We start from the raw sequence: 26181 nt of genomic DNA, 5'->3' as shown, positions 1-26181 counted from the left end.
GAACCATTGAAGTGTTTCCAACAATGAAGATCATCATCCCTTCCACAGACCTCAGAAATGCTTAATTTAAAGTTGCATATTTTTAGAATTTCAAGATTTTCAATTCTAATTTTAACAATAATATCATTGTCACTCATTTTTCTGATACTGATAATAAGTATAGACAAAGCCAAGAAGTCTGACTTTTGTGTTCTTTAGTGTGTGATATGAAGCAATAACAGAAGGTTCACAGAAAGACAATCAAATACTAGTCAGGTGGTATGTTGCCTGAAGCACAGAAATATTGTTTACATGTTTCACATGTTTCGAGTCACACTTAATTACAAAAGCCATGCCTCTGGGAAAGCATTCAAAGTTATGCTTCTTTGGGCACACCTCTTTTAGAGAACCCTCCGTCTGTCCTTTCCACCCAACGTAAAGCCTTGTAACAAACAATAAAGTTATTACTTCACGTACAGAGTAGTAACGGCATTTTCACATGGAACAAAAAATTGTAATGCAGATCAATATTCCAACTAGTAGTATGGAAGATCACTACCGCCGCTCCTTAACAGGGGGAGCTCAGATGTATTGATGAGATGATTATTGAAGGAACTTCCCCTACTTCAGCATTACAAAAAAATCTGAAAATAAGGAAAACTGCAGAATGTTGGTTTTGGCTCCTACTAGCCAGGGCAGCTGTGTGAGAGTGGCGTGTGTATGATCTTACGGGTGGTGTAGTACAGTCTGCGTGGGTGTGTTTGAGTGAAGAGTAGTAATTATAAGTGAAAAAGAGCGACCGTGTGGATTGCAAGGACTGCGCGGCAGTGAGTGTGTAAAGAGGTAGAGCACAAGCCCGCGCACCATTGAAGGAGGGCGGGACTGTGCACTTTCGGTTCTGGGAAGTGTGGGATGGACTTTGGTATGAGTGCCCGGAGCCGCGTCATTTCTCCCTTGAAGCTGGACACCTTTCCTTCCCGGAGCGGGGCTCACGGCGTCTCTCCTGGTGCCTCCGCCGACCTTCCAGAGCAGGAATGGGGCGAGCATCTCGGGGGCTGACAACTGTCCTCCAAGCCGTATTTACCTGCGCCCTTTTCTTGTATGAAATTGATTCAGGTTTCAGCAAAATAAGTAAGCACCCGATATTTCCTTCTGGTATTTTTGTTAGATTGTGTTCCATGAGGATTCAAGGAGGGGTGGGAGGAAGAAGGGCAATGGTGGTCTTCTCATGTGATCGTTTACACAGCCACTGAAGAGGCAAGGACGGAGAAGCGCTTCTGGGCACTGTCTAGATACAGATGCTTTGAATTGCGCCTTGTTTAACTGGGAAGGCGCTCGCTCTGTGGCATTACACTACGCGCTCACGCTACTTCTCACACAGCGGCGTAGCATCATCGCCGCTCACACAACTTAATACTTCGCGCATCGCTGCGCCCACGTGTGCGCACGCTCACAGATCTTCACTTCCACTGTGTATTGGTCATGTTGGCTCTTGTCATATAGATATCTCTCTTTTTTTTTTTTTAAGTGCGTTCTTCCCGTTGCATGGCCCCAGTTCTCTCTGTCGCCTCCAACTCGGTTGTGTGTGTTTTGACCACAGTGCTGGCCCAGTGTCCAGGCCATTTCCTTGTGTGTTGACCCACTTTCTCCCTCCGCGTGTAAACGTCATTGTCGTCCCATTAATTAACTCCCGCATCGCCGTGTTTTTGTATTTTTTTTATTGTGCTCTGTCGATTTTAAAAGCTTTACAAAACAGATTATCTCATACAAAACCCACGCGAACTGCATGTTCAGTGGTAGCAGATCTCGAAGTGTACCTTACATATTTGTAAATAATATGTTAGTTTACTATGTCATTCTATAACTTGATACTTACTTTACAGAAAGGAATGGACATCTTTAACTTATTGTGTGCGTATTGAATCGTCTTTACGTTCAGCGAATTTCTTTAGCCGTTGTCCACACTCTTTTGGGTTATTCTCTAGTTTATCATATGTACGAACTAGTAACTGTTTTCCTTCAGCGAGTGCCCATTCACATATATCTTTGGCCAGTCTTTCAAATCGTGGGCTTTTTGTTGCAACCAGTGTTTCGAAAAGTGCCTTTTCGCCAATTCTAAAACTAAGGAATAAAAAATGTATTTCCGTTTACTTTACTTAGGAGTAGGATGAAACTCAAGAAATGCAGTGCCCCTCCCGACTTCCTGTCAACTATTTCATTCCAGAACCTAGCTAGAAGTGCACAACTCCATACCACGTGTATTAGTGCTGCTTTAAGAGCATTACATTTAGGACAAAAAAAAGAATGAACACATTTTATTTATCGTCAATGGAGTGAAATACACCCTGGGCAAATGTTAAGCTCCGGCTGCAGTTTTTGTGTGGTCCCCGGAGTTATCTCTCCTTGTTTTGGTCAGTGGTGTCTCTGGAGTTGCTTACAATGATGCTCCTGTGCCGACTCTGAAGCCTTAGGGACACATTTGCTGCATGTCTGTTTCCAGTGTTATCTTTGTCAGCATTGCATTGCTGTTTTTGTCCTTTGTCTCTGGAGTTGTCTGAGTATTTTGGCATCCATGCTGTTCCAATTGGTTACTTCCAAAGATTATGTTGTCGGTGAGGTCCGAATGCAAGTGATTTGCTGCATAGCATAAACCTAGGCAGGTGCACATTAGTCGGTGCAGAGCCGCCCTCAAAGAACAAAGTATACAGGCTGAAGTGAGGGAGGGAGGAGGCTTCTTAGTTTGTCGAGGGGAAGGGTTCATTTAAGGGTTTGAGATGTAGTATTATTTGAAAATTTTCATTTTAAACACTTTCCTGAAATGAAAGAGGATTGGGGTGGTTCTGGTGAACTTCATCAGATGAACTTCATATTACTCCAGATTATGGATGCGCTGATGTAAAGGTGGGTTCCTGGTGTTTTCTTTTTCTACATTTCATCCTGTCTAGTCCGTTGGTGTCCCGGCTGCAGTGTCATGAGCTGCCAAAGATGGTGCGCTTGCCAAGCAGATATAAAGGGTTGATGACTGTAGACAATGTAGTAAGTTTTGAAGATGGTGCAGACGATAAGTGGATATATCAAGTTGATGATGCTGAATATATTCAGGCCCATACCAAGTCTTTCTGAGTTCAAAGGATGCCCTTCAGACTGTTAGAAGGGTGTCTTGACATACCATTGACCACAGAATATCCACCATCCAGGTACAAGACTATGAGGGCTTGAATACTGTTAGAAATTGGGTCTCTAGTTGGCAGAGGTCTACACCCTTGTCCAAATAGGGACCACAATCCTAATCAGGGTAAATCACAACACAATCCAATAAACACTAGTTGAAATATCACTTTTAAAAGGTTTAAAATAGTCTCAATCCTTAGAAATCAATAGTTGTTTCTTTGTAACACACAGTACTAGGATGTTTAAAAAATAACAACACATGGGCACTGCAGAGGAGGCGATGCATGCAAAAATAAGGTGTTGCGCCAGATTTCCTGGTGTGGCACAGATTATGTGTAATTTCCTACCACACTACAAGAGGTTGCAACGTTTTTCAGGAGCACAGTTTTAGTTCCTCACTGAGATGCGGGGATATTTTGATGCCCAGGGACGATGTGTTGAAAATCCTTGATGCGCTGGCAGAAGAAGCAGGCGCTCTGTCGATCTGGTAGGTGATGCGTCAAATTTTCCGTCGCAAAGCAGGTGCTGCATCAAATTGACCTTAGGGAAGTCAGAGCTGCGTCGTTCCGGTCAGTGGTGCGGCAATTTCCCAGCCGCGATGCAGGCTTTGCGTTTATTTCTGCAGGCGTTGCATCGATTTTCGATGCACAAGGATTTTCATGAGGAGGTGAAGTCTTTGGGGGTTGTCAGTCCATTGTGTGAGGACAGGCAACTTGCCTTTGAAATGTAAGTGTGAGCCTCTCCACCCTTCCTGGCCAGGAAGACCCAGTCAGTATGCAGATGTGACTGAGTGTCCTGGGTTTGTGGTTGTCTGGGTGGAATGCACAAGGGGAGCTGTCAACCAGCACAGACCAGACGTGTATTAAAGACAGGCTGTAAGGCACAGATGGTATTAAGTGCAGAGAAATGCCCACTTTCTAAAAGTGGTATTTCTAAAATAGTAATATTAAATCCAACTTAACCAGTAAGCAGGACTTTCTATTACCATTCTGGCAATACTAAATATGACAGAGCTACTCCTTCCAAATCAGAATCTACCACTTAATGGTATATGAGGGCAGTTCCAAGGCTAGTATATGAGAGGAGAAGGCCTCACAGTAGTGGAAAACGAATTTGAGTTTTTCACTACCAGGACATGTAAACACACAAGTACTTGTCTTGCCTTTTTACCTACATAGCACCCTGCCCTATGGATTACCTAGGGCCTACCTTAGAGGTGACATATGTAGAAAAAGGGGAGTTTATGCTTGGCAAATATTTTTAAATGCCAAGTCGAAGTGGCAGTGAAACTGCACACACAGGCCTTGCAATGGCAGGCCTCAGACATGGTTAAAGGGCTACTTATGTGGGTAGCACAACCAGTGCTGCAGGTCCACCGGTAGCACTTAATTTACAGGCTCTGGGCACATGTAATGCACTTTACTAGGGACTTTCCTGTAAATTAACATATGCCAGTTGGGTAGTAACCAATGTTACCATTTTTAGGGGAGAGAGCATATGCACTTAAGCTCTGCACAGCAATGGCAGTCCTAAAACCAGCAAAAACGGGGTCAGGAAAATGGAGGGAAGCAGGCAAAAAGTTGGGGAATGACCACCCTAATTAAGGCTGTCAGGTCTAACAAATACCTAGTCTAAAGTCGCTTTTCCTGGAGGAACAGTTTAGTTTGTTTTAGTAGAGCTAGCTGGTACTAGACTGAACTCATCTTGTTTGTAACATGTTACTCGAGCGTTAGAGAGGTGTAATGGGTGAAACAAAGCAACTTTAAATTGGGTGATAGCTTGGTATTGAATCCACTCAGGTTCATATCACTCATTCAGGTTTGCAACAGTTGATTGTTGTTGGCAAATAGGTGGAATTTGATTTTGGTGGGGTTGCATTTCAGATTTGTATTGGACACTATGAACTGGATAAGGTGCAGACAGTGTTTCAGGCACTAAATGTGATAATAGATTAGACGTTCAAGTATAGTTGTGTATGGTCTCTGAATTGGTGAATTTTAATGCTGTTGTTGGTCAATAGGATTTCCAAAGGCTTCGCACAAAGGTTGAAAATGACAGAGGACAGGATGGCTCTCTTGTTAGATATGCAGGGAAAAAGGAGTTTCTACGATCTAGAAAAGCCCATGTGGATGAACTGGTGTTGTTTCACTAGGTTGGAGGAGAAACAACATAGGAGGTAGGAATATAATCCCAATCAGGATTTCAGTTGTGGACGAGGGTGGAATGGCTCATGGGGTCGAAGGTGGTTATTAGCATGCATAGTATCAGAATGCAGGGGACATCTTTATCTGTTGTCAGGGGAGCCTTGTTTATTATTTTAAAGCTGAGTGTTTTAGCCCTACAGTTTGATCTCAAACAAGACCTCTAATTTTGAAAGAGATGGTTGGTGGTATTACGAAGTTGGAAATGTGCAAATATCCTTCTTTTCGCTGATCTTGCTGATGAAGTTTAAGATCGGTTGTGGGCTAGTAGTTACGTAATCACGGTTTATGGTGTGTTTCGTCAAAAGTGGAAGAATCTGGCCAGTCCTTAGGGCTTCAGGGAAGATGCCTAGGGAGAGGGAGGTATTGACAATTGTGAGAAGGGATGAGAGAGCTTCTCCACTGGGCGCTATGTAGAAGGATGAAGGTAGGTAATTATGTTTATAAGAGGTGGATTTGAGAAAGTTGAGAATGTTGGTAATATCTGTAAGAAAATGGATGTTAAAGGATGACCATTGTAGGATGTTGTGTGGTGTGAGGTTGGTTAGTAGTAATTATGTTTGATGCATTTAGGCATTCCACTTGTCTTTTGAGCATGGGATTGGTAGGTGAGTAATGCTTGATTATCTTCAAGAGTGTTCTTCTAGGGGGCATGGCCTGGTGCAGGATGGTGTCAGTCACTTGAAGATCAAGCTCCCGGCTGAGGCCCACACCCATTGATATCCTGATTCCCACCTTGGGGGCTGCTGTCATTGGAGAGTGGGCAGCTGAATGGTCCCGGGGGACTCCAGACCACTTAGCAAGGCTGCTGGAGCCAGCAGAGGTAGGAATCATGGCCCCTGGGCAAAGGCAGAAAAGTGGGAGCCAGCATCTTGTTTTGGCGAGTTGTTCTGAGGTCCCAGGAATGACGGGGACCGCAACTCTTTGATCAGAACTGGTCTGATGAGTGATTTGGACCCCCTTACCTACCCTCTTTGGATTGAATCACTTGCTTCACAATGGGCCTCCAGCATGCACTGCGGACATCATTTAATGCAGAGGTGGACGCAAGGTAGCAGCTACCCCGGGTGAGCCCAACAGATGAAGGACCCAGTGCCACTGCTGGGAGAGTTGTCGTGGCTTATCACCACAGCACTGCCTGGTGCCAGATATAGCTGGGCAGTGCTGGAGCAGTGGCACCCGCCTGCACCATGTCCTAGGCTGGCGCAGGCTTGGCAAAGAACGTGAGACTTAGGGCTCAGGAGATTCACCCTGGGTGGCTGTGGGTGTTTCAACATGTAGTCCCTGTCAACTTCCCAAATTGTGGCACCGGCAGCCCCACTGGAAAGGAGTTTTGGGAGCTAGAGCCAGAGGTGTGCTTCCCTTCTCCTAGCCCCCCCTGTTGCTCATTGGGATCTGGACCTGGCGACGTTTGAGGTCAAAGAAGTAGGAGGCAGAGTTGGAGACTAAGGGCCTATGATGGCCCAATGGCTGAACAAGGAGACGTTCTTCCTCCCTTTTTCCCCCTCCACTATAGAGCAAGTGAGTGGGTGGCAGTGTTCAGATTTCCGCGTAGTCATGCTGCAGAGTGGTGGGGGTGGCCATGCCCAGGGTGCTGCCAAGTAAGTGCACCCTCCCTGAAGGGCTGTCATATGCCCTTGGCACCTTGCCTCAGGGGTGTGGACTGTGGAGACGAGCACTTGGTGCCTGCCGATGGCAGCTCTTGAACTGGCACAACATGGTCTGTACTAAGGTGATCAAGCTGGCTGGGGATGATACAGCGCACTCGGAAGCTAAGGGCGGTGTCAGACTGTTCCTAGGGAAGGACATCAGACTTGAGGTGCATACGTCCACCATCCTGCCATTCAGAAGACCAAAACAACCTTGGAGGCCAAAATAGATTCTGTTACATAATAGATGAACTTACTCAGGGCTGACAACAAAAATCTGGTGGAGACTGAGAGCACTGTAGCCAGGCCCAACCAATGACGATGGGAGAACTGCTTCTGCTTCTGAACCCAGGAGTGCTAGGTGGCAGGACTTATGGACAAATTGAACAACTTTGAGGACTGCACCCAACACAATAATTTCTGAGTGGTGGGGGTGCCGGAGAATCTAGAGGGGCCCAGAATTGAACTCTACTTGAAGGAGTAACTGGTTAAGGTGGTGTTGCAAGGGAAAACCTCTCAGTGATTTACGGTGAAGAGGGCCCATAGGGTACCGACTTGGCAGCCCCCTCCTGGGGCTCAACCATAAGCCATGGTGGTCAGGTTGCTGAACTTTCGAAACAGATGACGTAATGCAGGCTGCACAGACACAAGGCCCATGGATGGTGCACAGGACAATATGTACCCTGATTATTCAACAGCAATCCAACTTCAAAGGGAATCCTTCCGGGCAGTCAAACAGTATCTCCGCAAGCTGGATATCAAGTATGCCCTCCTCTTATATGGTGGCAGAGGCCACCTGGGGCTGGTTGGAAAGGAGGTTACAAACTGCTGGAGGAGGAGGAGGAGTGGTTTCATGTCCTGAGATGGTAGGAGCGAAACAGAGTTGGGAGACAGGGCGAAGGTGGTGTCAGCCACCTTAACTAAGGAACAGGCATGGACAGACAGGGCAAGGGTTGTGGCAGACTTACAACAGCAAACTTCCCTGGAAACCACTAACAAGTGAGGGGCATTGGTGGTAGAGCAGGGGGGATAATTGTCATCGGAGGAGAACTTAGTCTGGGATGCAGATAGTGCACTTAACCCCCCACCCTGTGAGCCACCCTGATGACATTGAAAAAGATTGTGCAATTAGTTTGATAATGATTGCGGGGGTGGAGAAGAAAGGGGATAGTGAGATTGCCTGCTGCGCTGGGGCGGGGTTGGAGGACTGTGATGGATGCCTTACAAAATTGGGTTGCTCCTGGTGCCATGAAGTGTTGCTTTTCTCCCTGCACTATAGTGTGGGGACAAGTGTTGCTTATGAGGTTGCTCTGTATTTCAGAGAGTGTAAGGCAACAGTAAGGTAGGACAGCGGGAAGTTGGGTTGTAGTTATGTACATGTTTTTATGTGTGCAGCCATGGGGGAGAATTGGGGCTGGGGTTTGTATGCCCCCTTGCCCGGTATGTACGTCCTCCAGGAAGAGGCCACCCAGTAGATTTATCCATGAAGTCACATGCCCTGAGGTTGCTTACATAGAATGTGAATGGGCTGGGCAGCAAGAATAAAAAGGGGGTTAGTGGCAAAGGCTTAGCCACTATGGCGCAGATGTATTTCTCCAAGAGACCCATTTGAAGGGGTCTAATTGTGTTCCTCTGGGATGAAGTTCCTGTGTAGTGGCAGATCACTAGGGTTATACTACAGGGTCTAGAGGGGCAGCTATGTGGGTGAGAAAGTACCTCCCTTTTCAGGTAACAGACGTGGTCGGATCATTGCAGGTGCTATATGATGTTATGGGTAAGTGGGAGTGGGAATCCATAGCACTGATTAATGTGTATGTCCCCCCTGAACTGCAGGCAGACTCTATGCAGCTCCTAGGCTAACTACTTTGGGACCTCCCGCAGATGCTATCATTGGAGGAAACTTCAATATGGTGATGAATTCACATTTTGATAGGTCCCACCCCACACAGTCTTGTAACCCCCATGCAGGAAAGTTGGGTGATTTTTCTACAAGCAATGGAGTTGGGAGACATTTTGCAGTCATGGCATGGAGTAGATAGGGGGTATTCTTAATACTCTGGGGCAAATAATATCCATTCACACTTGGCCTACTTTTTGACACTCCTGCTGACCTTACATAGATTTGTGGATGCGGAGTTTCAGGCACGAGTCATTTCGGACCATTCCTCGTTGAGCATTACCATGGTGACGAATAAACAGATGGAATGGCATTGTAGCACATGACGGAAAAGCAGGTAGACTGACTAGGCAAAGCCACAGACCTTTGTTTCCATGAAAATGGTGCAGTGGAGAAAAATGCGCTGGTCCGGTGGGAGGCTTATCAGGCCAGTCTTACGGGGGTCATCATCGCTGATAAGGTAGGGGAAAAGAGAGAGTGGGCTCACCGCCGGTTAGATTTGGAAAAGAAAATTACGGCTATGGAGACCGATTACCATCTGGCATAATCTGACACTAAAAGGGTGGGCATTCTGACCAAAATGGAGGAATACCGTGCCTTGATCACAGAAGAGGATAAACAGATGCACATTGTCAAGCAGAAGTGCATCTATGAGATTGGGTATAATGCAGCAAACCTTCTGGCACGGCTCAGTGAGGGCGACTGGGAGTGGACTCACCTTGGGGGCATTCTTGCATCGGACAGGGGTGGTGGTGACGGGCAGTGAAGACATTGCGAATACAATGGGCGACTACATGGGGAATTTTATGAGAGTAAGTGTGAGGATTCTGAGTCAGATGTGATACAAGTTGCATTGCAATGCCCTTGGAGGGAGCTGGGAAAGGTAGGGGCTTTAGAATTGGAGGCTGGCCATACACGGGAGGAACTTCTCCTGGTGCATACCCAGCTACAAGCAGGGAGGATTCAGGGTCCAAAGGGCCTTCCAGCGGAGTTCTTTAAAGGAATGGCAGGGAGGATAGCTGGACCCTTGCATGAGATGTATCTCACAGTGTAACGAGCAGGGAACTGCTGAGAGTCCTCCTACTATAGTCTTGATTTCTAAAGCAGAAAGCTCCGGAAGCAGTGGGACTACTATAGAACCATCTTGCTTTTGAATGCAGATGCCAAGGTTTTAGCTAAAACACTAGCAAGCATACTTCAGGGTCAAATCTCAGACTTGTTTCACCTGGCTCAAAATGGGCTCATCCCTCATCAACCGATTAAGTTGCAATTATGAAGCCTATAAAGGGAGATTACAGCAGTGCAGAGGTTGAGGATCCTGCTGGCTGTGGCATCTTTATGCTCGTGACCTCAGACCCGGGTGAAGGTGAATGGGGTCATCTCTTGAGACTTCTCTATTGGGCGGGACTCACAACAGGGCTGCCCCCTATTACCAATGTTGCTTGCCATTGCGATAGATGTGCTGGTGTAGTGGATCAGAGTGAATGCTTAAGTGTGGGGCTGGCACTAGAGAGAATCACTGTAGGACCGGATCTCGCTGTATGTAGATGATATTTTACTTTATATAGCAAATCCGAATTATGCTTTGCGTTGCTTCAGGACATATTTTGGAACTACAGGACTTACTCAGGGCTGCAGATTAATTGAGAGAAGTCCCTGATCTTTTCAATAGGAGGGTGGTTAGCAGAAAACAACCTATCCTTGCCATTTAAGGTAGAGCCCCTGCATTTTAAATATCTGGGCCCCTGGATCTTCAGGTAAAGTGGCACACATTATACGGACAATGTGGGTCTCCATTACATGGAACTTGGAGAGCAACCTAAAACATTGGAAGTCCCTACCGCTACTGCTTCTGGGGAGGGTGGCGCTCTTCAAAATAATTGTGCCACCTAGGCTTACCGATATATATTGAAGAATAGCCCCTTTGAACTCGTGGATACTTTCTTCTTGGAAACGTATGCCATGCTATGGTCATTTCTCTGGAGGGCGGCCCAGCACAGATTGCGATGTCCACGCTGCACAGGTCAGTTTTTGAGGGGGGTATTGCGCCCCCTGATCTCCAGAAATACTATGAGGTTGCCCAGGTGCAGGTTATAAATGAATGGGCATATGCCCCACTGGTGTACCCTGCCTTCCAAATGGGCCATGAGAGATTAGGAGATAAGGGTTGGACACCTGAGTTTGTTACATGAAATAGGCCGGGCTAAGGATGATTGTTGTTTCTCATTGTGCAGCCAAAGAGGTACCTCCCTCCACAAGCTGTGGGATTGCCCAAACCTTAGTCCCTTTTGGGAGGGAGTGCCGCAAACCTGGGGGAGGTTGCTGGGGTACCCCTTCCATAGGGGAGGTCACTGGGGTACCATGCGGTTGACTGCACTGTGGGTGCTGCTGGGGATTTGGACAGTCTATGAGGTCTCCTCCTACACCAAACTCCTGAGTAACCTGGGCTACGCTGTGGCAAAGAGAGATATTGCTAGATGCTGGGGTAGCCCGCTTTGTCCGAGGTTAATCGAGTGGTGCGAATGGCTGGAACTCTGCAGGGTGAAGGAAAGAATGGTGTATGAGCGACGGGGATTTTAGCATACATATGAGCAAATATGTAGGGCTTGGGTGGGGACCAAACTTTGATCCTGGGGCTGGAGAGGGTGGAGGAAGGTGAGTTGCAGGGGAGTCTGGGGTAATGAAGTGGTAAGCAATGTAAATCACGCTCATTCTTTTATTACTGATAGGTGGATAGAGTGTGGACAGACAGGGGGTGGGGGTTGCTGTATTGATGGCTGCAGGATTTCATTGGATTGATATGTCTTGGTTGTTGTTTACTATATTGTCCTGTTAAAATCAATTAAGTATATAATAAAAAAGTGTTCTATTAGCTGCATAATTCAAGACATTGAAGAAGTTTCTGTCTTTGGCTGGCATGGTGAGTTATTTGCATGTTGGGTGGTTTAGTTCAGTAGCGTAAGGTCATCGGATCTTTTTATCTTTTTTCTTTTCTTTTGGGCTGACCTCAGTATGTTGTACATGACATGTCAATGGGGATGGCAAGAAGGTTATTCCACTCGAGTATTATGGGAAGTTTGCATTAGGTGATTAGTGATGATGAGAGAACCAGGTGGAGAATGTGGGCTTTGGAGTGGTTTGGTTGTGTAACATGCTTTGCCATGTTAAGCATGTTAATTGTGTAAAGGAAGATGTCTCTTGATTTCTTTGTGTTTGGGTAATCAGGAAGGGTGAAGTCTTATACGAGGGTGGTGTGAACGAACAAGTTGGGTGAATGAGGTTGTAAAGGATTCAGAGGATTTGTAAATAAAGGCCCATATTTATGAGATTCTGGTGCAGGGCAGCTCAGCAAGTCACCTTGCTGCTCTGCCCTGCATCAAAGGGAAAGAGCAGAAATGTGTTGTGTCTATGGCATGCAGCGCAATCCTGTCATTTCCCCCTGCGCTGGTGCTGTTTTGGCAGCATAGCTCCAATGCAGGCACCCTTACACCATGGTGCAAGTGTACCTGCATTGCATGCAGGATTGTTTTTGTGCAGGGAGTGGCTCTTTCCTTCACTAAACAATCCTGGAAGGCTTTTTCCTGTTCCCATGCATGCTGCAAAATGCAGCACATGTAGGATGAGGAAAAAACGAAGAGAAATAGTGATATTTCTCCTGGTTGCACTTTCCATGGGGAGGCATAAGATTTTCTCACATCCCTAGGTTTATAAGGGCTTGTAAATCTGGGTGCGCATCAAATTCCATGGTTGCTGCGTGGGAACACCCACCATAACACCCATGGAATGCCTCCCTAACACAGAGTAAGGCAGCACAGCAATTTGCTCTGCCTTGTCTTACTCCATATCTATGAGGCCATTCAAAGCCGCGCAGAGTGGATTTGAGTGGCCTGATAAATATGATAAAAAGATTTGTGCCACCCTCGCATCACAAAAAGTGATGCAACATGGGTGCCAGGACATCATAAATATGGCCCAAAGTCTATATTTAGATGATGTGGTTGAAGGTAGTTGATTGGGTTGTGAAGAATGGGCATTGTCATGTGGGGTGCTCCATGGACTTGAGTGTTGCTTGTTTGCTAAGGGTATAGAACGAGGAGGACTTGTGTATGATGGTGGTTATGTTTCTTTTTTGTGTGTGCAATTTGCCTGCAGAATGTTGTAGCCTGTGCGTAGCAGAAGACATTGAATGTGTGCAGTTGTGAGAGTGAGTTTAAGTTTATACGATGAAAAATTAATCAAGGTTGTGTCCTTTCTGGAGCAAGGAGTGCAGTATAATGTGTATTAATATACATGAGCTGAAGGGTCCTTGATAAGTTGCTAGTGCTTGGACTGTATTGTGGATGTGTAGTATGAATGTTTGTGTTGTGCTGGTCTGAGTGTGATTATGGGGAAGGGTAGTGTGAGGTGTTGATGGAGGTACATGATATAAAATTACTTTGCAGGAGTTTGATGTATTGGCAGAGGCCAAGGGAAAAAAAATGTCCTGAAGGAGAATGAGAAAGAATTTCAGTCCAGCGAATATCCTTTCAGTTAAATTCTGGGTTTACAAAAAGTGTGGAATTTCATGATAACAGTCCAGTTGGCCTTGTTGTGGTCTAAAGGACTTCTATATGTACAGGAGCATCCTTTGTAGGATGTACAGACCCTCTCCCACCAAATTGGCATACTTCATAATCAGGTCGTGCTCCTTGTTGGGCAGGTGCTGCAATGCCCTATAGGTCTGCGAGGAAGCTCTTTGCTGGAAACCTTTTATTGTCTGGTTTTCTGATGGATTTCAGGCAGATGATAATTGTCCTGTGGCGGCAACTAGGAGTAGTAAATCAGGGTGGTGGTTGTACGTAAAATTAACTAAGTGCACCCAAACCATTTTTTGGGAGGATGTATTGGTTAAGGCTGAAATGCGAATGATTAAACTCGTGGAAGTCAATGGGCTCGGAATGCAGTCTGTGGTTGACATGCGTCTTGTCTCAAGCTCCCTATAGCAGGTCAAATGGCGATTCATGAGGACCAAAAATCAAAATACCAAATCTACCATTTTGGACATCCCAAAGTCCAGAAATTGTGCCCACTGTAAGTGATCCAAGTAGAATTATTTACTTATGTATGTGGGGTAGACCTCTGTTTTTAGAGCCTATGGTGGTCATTCTGACCCTGGCGGTCTTTGACCGCCAGGGCGGAGGACCGCGGGAGCACCGCCGACAGGCCGGCGGTGCTCCAATGGGGATTCCGACCGCGGCGGTAAAGCCGCGGTCGGACCGGCACCACTGGCGGGGTCCCGCCAGTGTACCGCGGCCCCATTGAATCCTCCGCGGCGGCGCAGCTTGCTGCACCGCCGCGGGGATTCCGACCCCCCCTACCGCCATCCAGATCCCGGCGGTCGGACCGCCGAGATCCGGATGGCGGTAGGGGGGGTCGCGGGGCCCCTGGGGGCCCCTGCAGTGCCCATGCCACTGGCATGGGCATTGCAGGGGCCCCCGTAAGAGGGCCCCTACATGTATTTCACTGTCTGCTGCGCAGACAGTGAAATACGCGACGGGTGCAACTGCACCCGTCGCACAGCTTCCACTCCGCCGGCTCGATTCCGAGCCGGCTTCATCGTGGAAGCCTCTTTCCCGCTGGGCTGGCTGGCGGTCTGAAGGCGACCGCCCGCCAGCCCAGCGGGAAAGTCAGAATTACCGCCGCGGTCTTTCGACCGCGGAACGGTAACCTGACGGCGGGACTTTGGCGGGCGGCCTCCGCCGCCCGCCAAGGTCAGAATGAGGGCCTATGTCTCTTAATGCATGTGGCTCATTTACCAAGTTGGTCAGGCCCCCTGGGTTTGCATGGATGAAAGACTCCCTTGTAACTATTTGCCAGTTCAAGAGTCTCTGCTGAGTACCTGCCTGCCTGCATCCACAAACCTGAAAGCCCATAGGTGTTTCCTGGCCCAAACAGACACAAACAGGTGAAATATCTTTGGTTTTGGCTGTCATGAGATGAGGAAGTTTGTGCAAGTAGACACTTTGAGATCTGAATGAAAGAGGAGTTGAGAGCGGCCTAAGATTATATCACCTGCACTGCAGCATCAGGGTTGGGTTTCTCAGATGCAAAGAATATCCTTAAAAGCACATATTTTGACTTGTATAGGCTGGGATGGGTGGTAGAGTGGTGGCGTATCAACCTCATGAAGGCCTTGCATTGAATGAATGGCCTGTGGTGGTCAGGCAGGTTCATATGACCTCTGCCATACTCACAGTCCTAAGTGGTGCTATTGTGATCTCAGTTTTGATGTCTTTACAAACTCTCTATTTTGTTTCAGTTCGGTCGCCATGCCTTGATTTCAGTGCTGTCTGTAAATTTTGACTCGTATATTATCATTGTTTTTTTTTCTCTTGAGATATCCCTTGTCTTCGCTCCAGCACTGACAGTATGTGTTGCCTTAAGTGGTTACTTTGTGTTTTAGCACCAGTGTTTTCCAAGCGTGGTAGTTCAGGTGTTTTCATTATTTTTCTGTGTTTTGGCTTTGTTGTGGTTTCCCTTATATGTTGGGTCTAGGGAGGTCTTCCTGCATATTGGCCAGTGACGTAACAAAACTGTAGGGGGGGCCTCTGCACAACATAGAGGGGCCTCCCTCTGGAGTCACTCAGGCCAAGTGGAGCTCAAGGGACCCCTGCAATGGGGGGCCTTTGTCACATTCTTGATGTTGACTTTAGTGGTATGTCTGTCTCCATGGTAGCCCCATTGCTGTCTGTGATTTGTCTTCTGTGAAATCTATGTGTTAAAGAATTTTATAACACTTTGTGTGAAACACATGTTGTTATGGGACTATAGATCTCTACTAGTTGTATCAACCCAAACCCCCTCCACTTGATACCCCACTGCAGATGTTCATTCTCTCTTTTAGTAGATGCACAAACCTGGCCTTCTTGGACTTTTTGAGAAACGCTTTTTGTATTATGACTAAGGATTGGGAAGATGAACAAAGAACACAAGATTTCAATTTTTCTGGCAATTTAACAGGACCTTTAGATTAAAGACGCTATGAGCAGCCTATGCGGTCACTAAGTTGCTGAGATATGTGATCTCATTTGTGCAGGCGCAACTATAGGCCTGCAGCAGCATTTTCAATCAAGTGAATTCTACTGATCAAGTATTTTGGTAGCCCTAAATATAGGCAATTATTATAATCCAAGCAAGATGCTATGATTGCTTTGATGACCAGCATTTTCTGTGTGCATTCTAGTAATCTAGGATTTTTAGGTCGAGCATTCAAGGCCTCTTGTATATACTTTAGTATATACTACTTCTATACTTCTTTGTGGGGTCTCTGCTTTTTCACTGGTTTGTTTCAGTGTCCTTAAATCCTTGCTTGCTAGTGGTCAATCCTTGCTCTTTGTCCCACCTTTTCCACAGTTGTACACTCCCCTGGAGCATGGCCCTAGTACTTGTAGCCTTCCACTTGTGCCTATGTTGCATGTGCATAGGGATTACTTTTTTCTTAGGCTAATAGCATTTGACCAGAGCGCTGGATGTTTCAGTGCCTCCAGTCTGTTTCTGTTAACAGGGCTCTAGTCTATCACTTATTTTCATCTGCAGTCATGTGTGACTTTATTTATTCCATTCCTTACTCTCCCTTGTGCATTTTCTGTGCTCGCATTGCAAATGCTTGTTTGGATTTAAGTTGCTTTTGGTGCTTTATGACTACACCGCGCACCGCTCCTGTGGCATTTGTTCAGCTTCGTTGCATGTTACTGCTCGTGTCTTGTTCACATAATCTGCCGAGCCGTCCCTGCCCCCAGCCGTTGCTGCTTGTTAGTTTCAGAGTCTGGCTGTTGTCCCCATTTGCAGACTTCTGTCACTGGCCTCTGACATACAGCACATGGCTAACCTGTGTGTGCTTCACTGCTCGCTGTTTATTAGCTACACATTTTTCGGTAAACAAGGCTGTGAACTGTGTATTGTCTTGGTACATTTGCTGTTCATTTAATGATATGAGTTAAACTTGCATAATAGGGGTATTGCAGCTTTTTTTATGTGTACATTCAGACCCTTCTGCTTGTTTGTAATTTTTGTTGAATGGGCGCTTGCAAAAGAAATCACTCTTAAACTAAATGGCGATCGGTCTATCTATAGTTGTAAAGGCTTGTTATTTTTGTGTAATGTAATGCAATTTGGGTAATGTTTGTATGTTTGGGCCACATAAAATCCAAATCTACTGACTTCTCTGCACGTATGCTCAGTTCCGAGGTTATTATTTATAAATTAGATACTTTGAACCCACTGCTTTTTTTGCTGTTCTCTATTGTTTAGAACACGTATTATTGATAGAGCAGCTTTCATTTTGTGTACATTTCGTCCTTTCAGCTTATTTTTAACTTTCGTGTCTTTAATGCTTTCGCTTACAAACACTTTTTGGAAATAAAGGACAATCGGAGTCGTCGCAAAGCATCCTTATTTTTGGTTTCTGAACTTGTTCTCTTTGCTCGCTTTACTGTATTACTGTTAAGAAATGCGTAAAACTTGAAAAATAAAGGTAACATGGCTTCTGTTTCTGACTCCATTCTATTCCAGCTACAAAGTAATCATGTTTTGTAGCCACTCCAGACTCTGGTGGTATTTTGGTGTCGTGGCGGGGGGCTGCTTCAAAGGTGAAAAGAGTATTTTTATTAAGTCTTTGGCATGCTTTGTTGTAAGCTGATTGTCAGGCGCTCACGCCTTCCTTGTTCTGAAAGCAAGAAGGGCGCGATAATTAGTTTGGAGTGGCCGGAGAAGAAGGTACTTGTTTTTAGAAAGGTGATCCCAACAGTACATGAAAGAGAAAATTAGCATAGCTGTAAAGATCTATATCGCTGGTCCGACTTCCAAATATGTTTTGTTTTTAAACGTTGCATGGATTGCCTTAAATTACCAGATGTGAAGCTTGTCACAAAAAAAGCTGTTAATCTTTTAATAATTTCTGGGCTATCTCCAACCCCAAGTGTGTAGGGCAGAGATAGTTCTTCAAAACGAATTTTGACCACAGTAAATTAACAATTTAAGAGTTATATTTCCTTCAAAAAGTAGAACTACTTTAAAAAAACACAGATTGAGACATTAAAGATGGTATGCAAAGTTGCAAAAAGTTTTGCGGTAAAATAAAGAAAGTATTTTGGGGTATTGTGCACAGTTGCACTAAAGTGTAGTTTCTTAATGTTACATCAAACTGAGAGAAGCCATGTTTACAGATTGCGTGTGCACCACTGCCTTTTACAGGCGCCACCTTTGGAAGCTACTGGTGCCCTTGTGGACACAAATGACGATAGACTTAGAACACGCTGAATATTTCAGAATTATCATTAGATCACAAAGCTTCAAGCACACACACTTAAAAACATTGTCCAGCACAACTACCAGTGTCACAAAAAATTTGACTGGTTGCCCTATTTTCTAATGTTTGTAAACTCGTAGCGATGTGCTGCATGGCTTAACACTTTTAAGGTTCCAAAGGCGAGACCTGTTGGCTATGCCAATGCTTGTTTTTTTTTTCCAGTGCCTCACTCCTTCCCTCTAAACAAACCTTCATCCTATCAGTTCACTCTGTCTCTGGGGATCTGGAACATCTTGTGAAAGACAGGGAAATAGTTGCTTCTCCAAGCTGGGAAGTCACACCAGAGTGAGTGTCAGACAGAGATGTAATTTCCAAAGTTTTTGTTATTACGGGCTTCCTCTTGAAGCCATACATAACAACTAAGAGCTCACTGCTTGACCATCTTGCCCTGTGAGATCCAGTAATCCTTTTGTACTTTTCTTGAGTGATTGTATGTGGTAAATTCTGAGACATGGATTCCCACAACTATCGCCATCGCAATGGGGTGGTGACTTGGCAGCGATGCTGGGCCTGGGAATTTTCAGCCATCAAGCTGCAGTCTGCTTGTGCATTATCCTGCCGCTAAATTTACTTCTGTTCCAATAGTAGCTTGTGGGTGTCAGCTCGACTTACTGAATCATTTTGTTTTCACTCCAGAACTTCTACCAGTTTCCCCGCTAATTTATTGTCCAATCAACCTTTAAATATCCATTCAGAAATAACCAATAAGCACGATTGCTTTACCTGTATAATACTCCAGAGGATAACATTGCTAATAAACAAACGGTTAGACTCTGCACACTCTGAACTGTGCTCCGAATACCATTTATCCTGCTCCCCCCTTTACCTTCTATGTAAAATGAACCTGTTTGAGTTTTGAAGTGGCTTTCGGTGGCATAAGTCGTGCTTTAAATTGGCCGGTACTCACAAATACCGAGTAGTGGTACTTTTAAACATACTCTTCTTGCATACCGGAACTTCTTCGCCAAGGATAGTACCAGTACTTATATGGTAGGCAGGACAGGCCCTACTATATGCAGCAGATTACATACCGCACTGTTGGTGTCTGAGTGTGTTGCGTCGGAGTGAAGTGCATATTTCTCTCAGTTAGCACAATGCTGACGTGTGGTCGACATAAAAAACAGACTTTGAAGCCTTGCTGTGATTGCATCCATGCAGGGTTCTGCTGAGGGCAGAAGCCTGGAGGTCCCTGGTTGGCTCAGGAGATATGTCGTGTGCTACTGCAGATAAGGTCGTGCAGGGTTGTATAAAACCACAGGCGAGGATTTCAGTCTAGCATTTTTTTAAATAGTGTGCAACAGCCTTCTGTTTAAAACTCCCCACATTATTTAACGGTCTTTTGCCTATAAGGAAAAAATACTTCGTGGGAGAAGGATAATGTCCTACCAGTCTGGACTTTGTCCAGGCATATGTTTATATTTGAACAGACACTCATTTGGTTTATATCTATTCTACAGGGAGTGCAGAATTATTAGGCAAATGAGTATTTTGACCACATCATCCTCTTTATGCATGTTGTCTTACTCCAAGCTGTATAGGCTCGAAAGCCTACTACCAATTAAGCATATTAGGTGATGTGCATCTCTGTAATGAGAAGGGGTGTGGTCTAATGACATCAACACCCTATATCAGGTGTGCATAATTATTAGGCAACTTCCTTTCCTTTGGCAAAATGGGTCAAAAGAAGGACTTGACAGGCTCAGAAAAGTCAAAAATAGTGAGATATCTTGCAGAGGGATGCAGCACTCTTAAAATTGCAAAGCTTCTGAAGCGTGATCATCGAACAATCAAGCGTTTCATTCAAAATAGTCAACAGGGTCGCAAGAAGCGTGTGGAAAAACCAAGGCGCAAAATAACTGCCCATGAACTGAGAAAAGTCAAGCGTGCAGCTGCCACGATGCCACTTGCCACCAGTTTGGCCATATTTCAGAGCTGCAACATCACTGGAGTGCCCAAAAGCACAAGGTGTGCAATACTCAGAGACATGGCCAAGGTAAGAAAGGCTGAAAGACGACCACCACTGAACAAGACACACAAGCTGAAACGTCAAGACTGGGCCAAGAAATATCTCAAGACTGATTTTTCTAAGGTTTTATGGACTGATGAAATGAGAGTGAGTCTTGATGGGCCAGATGGATGGGTCCGTGGCTGGATTGGTAAAGGGCAGAGAGCTCCAGTCCGACTCAGACGCCAGCAAGGTGGAGGTGGAGTACTGGTTTGGGCTGGTATCATCAAAGATGAGCTTGTGGGGCCTTTTCGGGTTGAGGATGGAGTCAAGCTCAACTCCCAGTCCTACTGCCAGTTCCTGGAAGACACCTTCTTCAAGCAGTGGTACAGGAAGAAGTCTGCATCCTTCAAGAAAAACATGATTTTCATGCAGGACAATGCTCCATCACACGCGTCCAAGTACTCCACAGCGTGGCTGGCAAGAAAGGGTATAAAAGAAGGAAATCTAATGACATGGCCTCCTTGTTCACCTGATCTGAACCCCATTGAGAACCTGTGGTCCATCATCAAATGTGAGATTTACAAGGAGGGAAAACAGTACACCTCTCTGAACAGTGTCTGGGAGGCTGTGGTTGCTTCTGCACGCAATGTTGATGGTGAACAGATCAAAACACTGACAGAATCCATGGATGGCAGGCTTTTGAGTGTCCTTGCAAAGAAAGGTGGCTATATTGGTCACTGATTTGTTTTTGTTTTGTTTTTGAATGTCAGAAATGTATATTTGTGAATGTTGAGATGTTATATTGGTTTCACTGGTAATAATAAATAATTGAAATGGGTATATATTTTTTTTTGTTAAGTTGCCTAATAATTATGCACAGTAATAGTCACCTGCACACACAGATATCCCCCTAACATAGCTAAAACTAAAAACAAACTAAAAACTACTTCCAAAAATATTCAGCTTTGATATTGATGGGTTTTTTGGGTTCATTGAGAACATGGTTGTTGTTCAATAATAAAATTAATCCTCAAAAATACAACTTGCCTAATAATTCTGCACTCCCTGTATTTGCCAGAATCTGCCGTGATTATTTCGATGTCAGAGATAGTTGAAAGTATTGTGCTCTACATGTGTCATGTTTTGAATCCTAGTGAGGCAGATGTGGCCTTTCATCCTTTCCATGCTAGTAAACAAAGTAGCATTTTGATAATAGCACATATTATTTAAAGGGATTTAAGTATTTGTCTAAGGTGCTATAAATCTAAAAAGCCTAACTATTACTTATTTTTCCCGTCTACATAATTTTCATTAGAAAAGGTCAAAACGAATAGTGTATCCGAAGAAAATTGATGCCGCATGGTTTAAACGGCCTTTATATTCCTCCTTACACATGTATTGTAATAACCACAAAACATTATACATGCTGTTTAGTACTGTATAGTATTTTACTTTATTGCAGCAACTGATATATAGTACCCACGGCATGTTGGGTTTATGCAGGAAAGAGTAAACTGACGGTTATTCTGAAAGTCAGTACATTTCCCTAGGTGGTTGCCAGTACCTAGTAGCAAAATAAATGTAGTATGATCTAGGTCACCTACTTGCATAGTTTGTTTATCGAGTATTTAGAGCAAGTGATAATGTTTATTATGCATGTGGAATGTTCAAACACCTGCTACGTTTTGCACTTCCTGACACTAGTGTAAACTGTGTTACCTGATTATCAGCAGAGTAGTCAGTGGCACCCAAAAGTGTGGCCAGTGCGTCATGGGCCCTAGTGCAAGGAGGGGAATGATCTCTCTAGCTGTTCCCTGAATTCTAAAAGATAGCAATAAACAGGGTCCCTGAGGCCCCAGTGCCCAATGCCACTACATCTGCTGCACCAATGAGAAGTGCGCTCCTGATTGCACCGGGAGAGTAATATTAGGGTATTACATTGAGAAGCAGATCATCATGCTGAAAAAAACAGGTCTCTGGTTGGCACTGCAGGCAAGTTGCTACTATATAAATATATACTTTTACATGTAGAACAAAAGGAATACTGGGCAGATGACAGAAATATCTCTGTATCATAATGCACAGTTGCTCATTGAGGACATTTTAATCCCATTAAATGGGTGCCATTGTCTATGCCCCTAGCCCAACCTCAAATGTCATCCTTAGTTAGCGACTCAATTTGATGAGTACTTGCACCTACTTGTTCCCATTTAAGACACTGGATATGAGCGCAATACAAAAGATCCGTGTTAGAACAACAAAGGAGTGAAGATACTGGCAGTTTGATAAGGGTGCTAAGTGGTCCAGGTCTTGTGTCAAAGCACTGCTAACTAAAAGCCAGCTTTGGCTGAAGGTGCCACATGATCAGTGCCTCTAGAATTATGCAACAGAGGAGGTCCAAATTATGCAGCAGGTTTGTCTACACTTAGTGGCAGGAAAAAACAAATTATGAGGCATAATGCACCTTATTGTGCCCAATTAACACCGAAATACAGCAATAAACACCTTCTTTCTACTGTGAGGCAGCCCGTCTCGCGGCATTTTTAGTAACTTTTGAGCCTTTTAAGCTTGCGACTGAATATTTTGGTAAAATCTGAAAATCCATAACTATGCAAAAAACATTGCAGCTTCAAAATCGAATAATTCCTGTAGCTCTGCATATGAAATGGGTCAAATTGAATGCCACGTAAATGATTGTGTTGCACAAAGCGAAAAAAGAGGATCTAATGAGACCAGTTCTTGAATGTGGTTCGAACGCCACAACATACAGAATGGGACCTGTTTGTGGCACTTTAAGTCATTGCTGGTTTTAGTCCACCTCACAATTCATTAGAGGGATTGCTGTTTCACATTTACAATTGTTACTTTGTTTGTATTTTCCAAATGGATTCCCTTCACTATTGAAAACAGCATCTTAGCAACAAATCAGATCGCTTGTAAATTCCATAGCAGAGATGCTTTTAAATGTGCATGTTTTAAGATGTTTTTCCGTGTTTGTGGCTAGAACAAAAATCTCAGGTATACTCTCGGCAATGTATCACTCACCCTCTGCATATTTCCTACTTAACAAGTACGAAGAGCTTCATTACAAACCTGTTTATACATGTCTTGTAGCACAGCGTTTTGCCACGCCATTAAAAACCTGAACAACTTGTTTTTTTTCTCAAACATGTAGAATGTGGTGTTTTCAGATTCTTCATTTGCTCTCTTGAAAAGTTAATTTTAGTTGGACTCGCCACCCTTTCTTTCCCCGAGTAATTTCCAATTAGGCCATCTCCATGTTGGTGAGTATTTCGAAGATAAGCAGGGTGAGCTTATTTGCAAGGCAAGCAGGGGTGCTGGTCGTAAAGGCTTTGTAAATAATGCAGCTAGTTTTGAAGATGATGCAGCCTGCCAAGGGAAGCCAATCGAGTTTGTTGGACTTTTTGCCTTACGCAGCGTCATCCCCAGTCTTTTTGCCTCCTTCCTCCTGGTTTTTCTGACCTCTCGCTGTTGGCTCTAGGGCTCTGAGCACTTTATCACTGCTGACCAGTGCTAAAGTGCAGGTGCTCTCCCATCTAAAGTTAGTATGATTGGCTTATACCTAATTGGCATATTTAATTTACCTATAAGTCCCTTGTACAGTGGTATCTCTATACCCAGGGCCTGTAAATTAAATACTACTGGTGGGCCTGCAGCGCTGCTTGCGCCACCCACTGAAGTAGACTTTCAAACCTGTCTCAGGCCTGCTAGCGCAGGGCCTGTGTGCCCAGTTTTCTGCCACAGGGACCTGGCATCTAAATTTACTTGCCAGGCCCAGAACTCCCCTTTTACTACATGTAAGTCACCCCTAAGGTACGCCGTAGCTAGCCCTATGGGCAGGGTGCCATGTATGTAGAAAGGCAGGACATGGCCTGTCCTAGTAGTGACAAACAGCCTAACTTGGTGTCTCACTGCTGTGAGTGCTGCCTTCTCATAGGATTGCATTAGAAATGCCCTGCCTTATGTGTAAGGGGTATTGTCTGATTTATGAGGGGTAGCGTAGGCGTGTTTGGTATGGTTGTGATGGTGATAATAAATGCTGCTTACTTGTGTGGGTGTATTTTCTATTACTATCACAGAAATGCCACTTCTAGAAAGTGCGCATTTATCTGTGCTTATGACTCTGGTGTTTTGCAGCTTGACTCCATTCCACGTCTGGGCAGAGTGACAGTTGGGGTTTTGTGCATACTTTTCAGACAGTCTGTACACAGGGAGGGTGGAGGTGTCACAGAGGTGCATCTGCATACTGAATAGTCTTCCTGGGCTGAGAGAAGGGAGAGGCGGGGCACACCTGCATTTGTAAAGACTGTGCCCTGGCCTCACACAATGGGGTCGTTAACCCCCCACTGATGTTTGGAGCCTGTGCTGAAAGGAGAGAGGGGGCACTCCCAGAACCAGTTGTAACTGGCTGGAACCTCCTCTCCCTACCATTGTAAAACACTGTAAGAACTGACTATAAGTACAGGGGAATTTTCCCCACAATTTGGAGACTCTTGGAATCATCTTGGAACTGGACATCAAAGGCTGAAAGGACTCACCAGGAACCGCCATGGACTGCTGCTGCTGTGCTGACCTGTGACCTGCCTGGTCACTGTGAAGGACTTGCCACTTGCTGCCTTTCCCTTGTGCTGGCCTGTAGCTGGGCCCTCCACCTGAGGACCTTGTCTTAAGATTCTGCTCCCCAGTGGCAGGGTGCTGTGGCCCCTGACCCCTGCATCCATTTCTTCACGAGGGGTGCTTCTCCGTGGTTTGCAGCGCGCTTATGGAGCCTTGGGAGCACGTAGGCTCCTGGCTGCATTGTGCCCCTTTAAATAAGATCACCGCAGCGGCCTGGGAAGCTGGAAGAACACTCGCGCACCGCATTGGGTGCAGGCGAGTGTCTGCTTGGGCCCCAGGAGGGGTCCGATCTTCTTGTGGCTTCACGGCAGGACCAGGGGAAGACGCGGGGAGTGCCCCTTCCCCCTGGCCTCTGCGTGAGGAGCAGGACACTCCTTTTCTGCTGTTAGGTAAAACGGGCATTATTGTGGTTATTGTGGGCCCCCGTGGTGGAAGGGCCAGTGGAGGCCCGGGGGGCCCCTCAGAGATCACGGGTCCCGGGAGTGGCCTGTCATTAAACCGGATGGGGTGCATGGTGCCCCCCTCCTGCCCTAAGTTGTTTTTGCTGGCTTTGGCCCCCCTCGTGAGGGTCGGTTGAGGCCCTGGGGGTCCCCCAGTAATCACGGTCCCCGGAGGGGCCTGTCTATAAAAGAGAGGAGGTGCATGTCGCCCTCCTCTGACCCCAGAGTATAAGGGAGGCCCCCGTTTTGCACATAGGAGCGCCGGGGGCCCCATTGTTCGCCTTCTAGGCACTGGAGGTGCCTTCATCCAACCAGGTACTGTTTAAAGGACCAATATAGTTGCAATCCAAAGTTCTTTCTACAGACTTTTGTTTGATTCATATATTACCTACCTGCGTTTGATGTTTTTACATATGTGTATCCAAATGTTCCTTTTATGGACATGCTTGCTAATATGTTTTTCTAACTTGCCATATGTTTTCTAATGTTCCTACTATGGGCATTTTATGATATTCTTATGACAAGTGCTGTGATGTAATAACGTGTTTTCCTGACTACTGCTTATGTTGCAGAATACTGAGTAACCTGTGTGTTATGTGTGACTACTGCTAGGTTGCAGAGTAACTAATGTGTAACGTTCTGACAACTGCTAAGGTAGCAGGATAATACTGATGTGTGATGTTTGGTCTGATAATTGCCTTGTGTACAATACAGTATATTTTCATATAATCTGGTGTTTTGTTTCCTTTGTGGTGAGGATATTGCGTCACATGTGTGTGTGTTGTGCAAACGCTTTACACATTGCCTCCAGGTTAAGTCTGACTGCTCGTGCCAAGCTACCAAGGGGGTGAGCAGGGGTTATCTTGGATGTGTAACTCCCTTGCTCTGACTAGAGTGGGTAAGTTCTGCCTG

The 26181-nt window shown here is 45.4% G+C and overlaps 1 protein-coding gene across 2 annotated transcripts in view; it reads left to right on the top strand.

Moving 5' to 3' along the window:
* The first annotated feature begins 783 nt into the window (after positions 1-783).
* The window catches only part of IL13RA1 (interleukin 13 receptor subunit alpha 1), a 332178-nt gene continuing 306780 nt past the window's right edge, over positions 784-26181 (top strand). Inside the window, exon 1 of one of the 2 annotated variants that reach the window (XM_069212531.1) lies at positions 784-1110. In XM_069212531.1, the coding sequence (XP_069068632.1) occupies positions 1014-1110 (97 nt within the window). In that variant the 5' untranslated portion in view covers positions 784-1013. The remainder of the gene's footprint in view (positions 1111-26181) is intronic. The other variant, XM_069212532.1, reaches the window with a different exon arrangement.

Source organism: Pleurodeles waltl, chromosome 2_1, assembly GCF_031143425.1.
Source record: "Pleurodeles waltl isolate 20211129_DDA chromosome 2_1, aPleWal1.hap1.20221129, whole genome shotgun sequence".
Taxonomy (NCBI): domain Eukaryota; kingdom Metazoa; phylum Chordata; class Amphibia; order Caudata; family Salamandridae; genus Pleurodeles; species Pleurodeles waltl.
Note: the sequence above shows the minus strand (reverse complement) of the source record. Positions and strands in the feature narration are given on the sequence as shown.